The sequence below is a fragment of the Glycine soja genome, chromosome 12, assembly GCF_004193775.1.
Source record: "Glycine soja cultivar W05 chromosome 12, ASM419377v2, whole genome shotgun sequence".
NCBI classification, from domain to species: domain Eukaryota; kingdom Viridiplantae; phylum Streptophyta; class Magnoliopsida; order Fabales; family Fabaceae; genus Glycine; species Glycine soja.
The window spans coordinates 39,557,837-39,564,200 of NC_041013.1; the positions used below are offsets into that span (position 1 = coordinate 39,557,837).

Sequence of the window (6,364 nt, forward strand, 5' to 3'; positions counted from 1 at the left end):
TTAATATATTAATTATCTTTACAATAGTAACAATCTTTAAATATTTTTAATTAGGATATGAAGCTGTCATACTTTTTTTATAACTATAAAATAATTTCAACGATCTTATATTAACCATCTAATTTTTTTATAAAATAATTATTTAACTCGATAATTTTTAAATAAAGTAATTAAAAAAAGACATATTTATTATTCAATTATTTTAATGATATTTAATATATTATAATATAAACATTCTAAATATAGCAATAATCATTTTAATTCAAATAAATTTTTATACTAATAATTTTTATACTAAAACCAATAACAATAATTACATTAAAATTTTAGAATATTACAATATAGAAACTAAAACACTAGTTTAGAAATCAAGATGAAATAATAAATCAAAATAAATAAGTGATTAATATATGAAATTAAGATAAGATAGAAAGTTAAGCTAAGATATTAGATTGTCCACCAAAAGAACAAAAGATACGATATTAGATTTGACTCATGAAATGGATGAGCTAAAACAATAATTTAGAAATAAAGATAAATATAATATAATAGATTAAAAGAGATAAATTTCTTAAAAAATAAAGATAAATATAATATAATATATTAAGATAAGACATTTGAGAAAGGAGGCTAATAATAACTCTTTAAAACTATCTTTTATGAAAACTTTTAAAAAATATGTTGTTAAATAAACCTAAAAAAATAATTTAATATGAGAATTCGTCTTTATAAATTTAAGAGTGTGTATATTCATAAATATTTTTTTTACAACATCAGCTCATTTAAATTTAAACCAAGACCACCTGAAAAACGAGTAAATGAAATGGGACCAAACCAGTCGAAAGTGGGAGGCAGCCGTGGAAAACTAAGGAAGTCAAATCTGACGCCATGAGGGGCTAAAAAGATATAATAATAAATTAAGATTTAAATATGTTTTTGGTACGTGCAAAACACAGTGTTTTAAGTTATTATATAAAATTTATTTTTAGTCATTTATTACTTCAATTTTTTTTAATATAGTATATATTATTAGTCTCATTATATATTAAGTGATAACGTCATAAAATAAATGTCACATTATTGAAGAAGATAAATGGGATGAGATGGTATGACCAAAGATGAATTTGGGATTGAAATGTGAAGAAGGAGACAACCACGAAAATGCTCTTAGTGGCGACAACAATAACAATCCCAAGGGAGAGTGACGATCACATGAGGGAGGTAGGTGGGTGGAGAAGTTATTAAAATATAATAATTGAATTTTTAAAAATAAATTAAATAATAAATAATTATGTGATTTTAATTTATTAACGTGTGGAGTAATTAGATGATGACGTGATATTTTATCTGTTATGTCATCATTAATGAGATTAACATGACATGTAATACATTGAAACAAAAAAACCTTAGATTTGTAGATGATCAAAAGTAAATTTTAGATAATAACTTAAAAATGACATTTTTTAGGTATAATAAAATATACTTAAGTTATAAATTAATAAAATTTATTAAGAAAATAAAAAATTAAAACCTGCGCTTTTCGCTAGAGAAGGATCTTGAAGAAAAACCTAGATCCACCAAATCTTGAGATCCAACGGCCCACGCCTCGTCACAAAAACTTGGCGAATAAAAGTTCTAGACCCTTCCGCGTGACCTAAGAATATTTGGAGCTTCGATCGTGGCCGTCCAATGAATCAAGCACCATTGTGTATATAAACACGCGAGACGTAGAAGAAGAAGAATTAGTGAATTAGAATCCACCTTGGCCTAGCCAGCTAGCGCTTCTTCTCTCGCATTCCGTGGAGATCTAGTGCTGCCAAACCTCGCTGAAAATTAGGGTTTCGTTTCGGAGGTAGACGAAGATGTTCGGAAGGGCACCGAAGAAAAGCGACAGCACCAGGTACTATGAAATCCTCGGCGTTTCGAAGAACGCTTCGCCGGATGATTTAAAGAAGGCTTACAAGAAAGCCGCCATTAAGAACCACCCTGACAAAGGCGGTGATCCTGAGAAGGTATAGGTCGTCAATTTTCTCATAATTTGATTCGTATATGTCATGTCTGTTGATTATTGATTAGATAAATTTCTTAATCATGATGCTGTGGTTTGAGTTGTTATTTGATTGAATCATTTACCAATTTGATTAGTTTATGATTTGTCATATTGGATTGATTTAGGGTTAGGGAAATTGGGGGAAAAGGGAAAAATATAGGGTTAGAGATTGTGTTTAGTGGTTTATTGATGTGTCTGCTTTGGGATTGGATGATAGTGTTTAGAATTTGATTATTCTAGTAGTTTGTAATTTTGCATAGAGGTTTGTGTTATTGTTCGTTATGGATTTGTGTGCGTTTTTTGGTGTAGTTCAAAGAGCTTGCTCAAGCCTATGAGGTTCTGAGTGACCCTGAGAAGCGTGAAATTTATGACACATATGGAGAAGATGCTCTTAAGGAAGGAATGGGTGGTGGTGGCGGTGGCCATGATCCATTTGATATCTTCAGTTCATTCTTTGGTGGAAGTCCGTTTGGGTCAGGTATGGTTTGCTCGCTTGTTTGTTTATTTGAAAGGGATTTTCTTCAATTAATTGTGTAATTAGTCTTACGAGGAATTGTTACGCGTGTAAACAGGTGGTAGCAGTAGAGGACGGAGGCAGAGACGGGGAGAAGATGTGGTTCATCCCCTGAAGGTCTCTCTGGAGGATCTTTACCTTGGAACATCTAAGAAACTCTCTCTTTCACGAAACGTGCTGTGTTCAAAATGCAATGGGTGTGTGTTGTGCAATTAGGTTTATTTGAAGGACATGCTTGTTGTTCCTTTTTGTTAATAGGGTTTTTGACATTGTTGGTTTGTTGTATGTAATTTGATTACAGGAAGGGCTCAAAGTCTGGGGCTTCAATGACCTGTGCTGGTTGCCAGGGTACTGGCATGAAGGTGTCTATTAGGCACCTTGGTCCTTCTATGATTCAGCAGATGCAGCATCCTTGCAATGAATGTAAGGGTACTGGAGAGACAATCAATGACAGAGACAGGTGCCAACAGTGCAAAGGAGAGAAAGTTGTTCAGGAGAAGAAAGTACTTGAAGTTGTTGTGGAGAAGGGAATGCAGAATGGACAGAAGATTACATTCCCTGGTGAAGCTGATGAAGCAGTATGTTGAGCTTTGATACCAACACCGTGCTGGATTATGGAAATTAGGCTGACCTTGATCTTTTTTTGTTTTGCAGCCTGATACAGTCACTGGGGATATTGTCTTTGTCCTACAACAGAAGGAACACCCAAAGTTCAAACGAAAGGCCGATGACCTTTTTGTAGAACACACATTGTCTCTTACTGAGGCACTGTGTGGCTTCCAGTTTGTGCTGGCTCACTTGGATGGCCGGCAGCTTCTTATCAAATCTAACCCTGGGGAGGTTGTTAAGCCTGGTATGTAAATGATCCACATCTGGTTTTGTCACTGTCTCAGTTTTGCATGTTGATTGAAACTTGAATTAATGTGTGATTTGTTACTCTTGCAGATTCATACAAGGCAATAAATGATGAGGGAATGCCAAACTACCAGAGGCACTTCCTGAAGGGAAAGCTTTACATTCATTTCTCAGTGGAATTTCCTGATACCCTGAGTCTTGATCAGGTGAAGGCTTTGGAGGCTACTCTGCCACTAAAGCCTACATCGCAGTTGACAGACATGGAGCTGGATGAGTGTGAGGAGACCACACTCCATGATGTGAACATGGAGGAAGAGATAAGGAGGAGGCAACAAGCTCAGCAGGAGGCATATGAGGAGGATGAGGATATGCATGGTGGTGCTCAGAGAGTGCAGTGCGCTCAGCAGTAATCAGAGCCTGTGATGTCATTTGATGATCTCGATTATGCTATTTTTTAGCCGCTTGTGCGGGACTAAACATAATTAGTGTTTGATCAAAACGATTTTGACAAGCAAACACTGTAGAATTTATTGTCCAAGAAATTATTTCGCAAAAGACATCTTAAGTACCATTTTTTTTCTTCTTATGGCTCTGCTTGCATTGGTATTTTTTCTTTCTTTCATTTTTTCACTTTTGTTTTGCAAAAGAATATATTTTTATCTGTTGATTCAAAATATAGTTTAATTTTCATAAGCAGTTCAGTTATCATATATGGAATTAGATGATCAATTATACTTTACTAAGGAATGGGGAAAATAAGAGTTTAATTCAAATTTAGATTCAGACATGATATACTTAACCGAGTACTCTTTTTCGGATTCAAGAAATAAATGTTGAGATCTTTTTTTCTTTTGAAAGACAAACCTACATGGTTGTGGTCACCATTATTTATCATTATCAACATTATTATTATCAATGGTCACCATTATTTATCATTATCAACATTATTATTATCAATATCATTGACATTGATATCATCACCACTCAAAAGTTTTGTTAAATTAATTTAAACACAACATAAAACTTTTAAACATGAATTTAATTTGAAACTGATCATAAGATTTTTTTAAAACTAAAACTAAAAATTGGTTGTTAATTTTAAAATTTTCAAAATTTATAATTTAAAACCATCCCAAACAAGACCTAAATTTATGGTTGAAATCTAAAATCATTTGAAAAAATGATTTACTCACTCAATTTATTTATGTGGCTATGGCTTCGTGGGTTGTGGCCTTGTGGGAAAAGTTTATACACGTTGTAAGGTTAAAAATTTAAGCTTTCAAGAGTTATTTAATATTTAAAAAAATGGTCTAGTTCATTTCATGAGTTAACTAGTTTATTACATGGGCTCAATATCCTACTTCTATTTTTTTATCAAGAAACATTTTTTTAATTCAAAATTCAAAATATTCAAATTTAGACTTTTAAAGTTTTTTAAATTAATAGATTTTAAAAATAAAAATAATTTTTAAATCTAAGTGCTTGTCAATAAATTTATACTTGCAATTTGAAAATAAGTGAAACAGACTTCTAATTATTATTAGCAATGTATTACAATCAATCTATAGTGAACTGAGATAGTACAAATAAAATTATTATTATTTATTTCATCTAAAAAAAAGTCCCGATGTTTGGTCAAAAGACAAGTGAACAAATGCTTTGTAACTCTTAATTATATTTTATTTTTGAAGAAAATCATATTAATTGAGTCTGAAATGGTGCAACTTATGCTTAACAATATAAAAAGTTTGAGTTAACAACATGCAACATCCTACAAATACAATAAATATGACGTTGATCTAAACTTTGTAGTTTGTATTAATGTCAAGTAGAATAAATACAAGAGAATTTCTGTGCTGTACTAAAAAAATTGTGAGGATTTGGAAACTATTATTTTTTTAACCAATAAAATTGTCATATCATTTATCTTCTCATTAATTAAAGAATTTTATATTAAGGTTCATACTTTTAAATTTATCTTCAATCCAATGTTTAAAATTTAAAATAGTTGTAATTTTATTTTTTTTAAAAATAATCAAGGACTAATTTTTTAAAAAATTCTTTAATTAATTAGAAGACATATGACATTAACAATTTTATTGGTTAAAAATATAAGAGTACCAAAATCCTCATTTGGACTACCATAGAAGCTCTCTAAATACAAAGCCTTATTCAAAAATTTAAAGTCCAGAGACCGGAGACCTTTCACATTAGATTGTAATAATAACCAAAGTTGTCAAGATATTCGACTCATATTAAACTTAAGTTTAAGATGTTCCTAAAACAGGAGGCAAATGAAGCGAAGGTCTTAATCTGTGTAAAGGTACTCATGGTTTGGTTTGGATATTTATATAACTAAAATAAAAAATAATTAGATTATAAGTTTAATTATAATCATAATTAATTCTATATAATTAATTATTGTTTTTAAAATATGAGTATATATAACCGGCTATGAATGAATAAAAATAAATTATTTGAAATAATAATTTTTATAAAACTAGTTATAACTTTATATTTATAACTTTTTTAAATAAAAATAAATTATTTAAAATAATCATAAAATTGGTTATAATTTTATAACTGCTTTTATATAACTAGTTATATAAAATTTGTCATAGTTATTTTTTTAAAACTAACTATTTTTAACAGCCCTAAATCTGTGTGTAAAGAATATGATTCTCGTAAATCTGTGTTAGTTTGTTAAGAACTATTGCAGTTTAGAATTGTGAGATTAATAAGTATAAACTTTTGTGTTAATCTTCTTTATCCTTTATCTCTTTTTATTCTTTCATTTGTCATAATAGGGAAGAAATACGTATTTAACGTTATTAAATAGAATTTGTTTATAATCAAGGTGTAAATCAATCCCTATAGATCACTTCTTTATATTGATCTGACGCATGCAAATCAAAACTAAAATACACCATACTTCTAACATAATA

The 6,364-nt window shown here is 30.1% G+C and overlaps 1 protein-coding gene across 1 annotated transcript; it reads left to right on the forward strand.

Annotated features, from left to right (window-relative positions):
* Window positions 1–1,729: 1,729 nt before the first annotated feature.
* LOC114380071 (dnaJ protein homolog) lies at window positions 1,730–4,005 on the forward strand. The gene is made up of 6 exons (XM_028338989.1): window positions 1,730–2,012; window positions 2,360–2,528; window positions 2,623–2,761; window positions 2,866–3,142; window positions 3,219–3,417; window positions 3,510–4,005. The coding sequence occupies exons 1-6, from the start codon at window positions 1,863–1,865 to the stop codon at window positions 3,827–3,829; spliced, it is 1,254 nt and encodes a 417-aa protein (XP_028194790.1). The 5' UTR covers window positions 1,730–1,862; the 3' UTR covers window positions 3,830–4,005.
* Window positions 4,006–6,364: the final 2,359 nt, after the last annotated feature.

Coding starts and splice junctions, on each gene's coding strand:
- LOC114380071 (XM_028338989.1), top strand. CDS start 1,863: ATGTTCGGAAGGGCACCGAAGAAAAGCGACAGCACCAGGTACTATGAA. Junction 2,529..2,622: donor TGGAAGTCCGTTTGGGTCAG/GTATGGTTTGCT, acceptor GCGTGTAAACAG/GTGGTAGCAGTAGAGGACGG. Junction 2,762..2,865: donor CTGTGTTCAAAATGCAATGG/GTGTGTGTTGTG, acceptor ATTTGATTACAG/GAAGGGCTCAAAGTCTGGGG.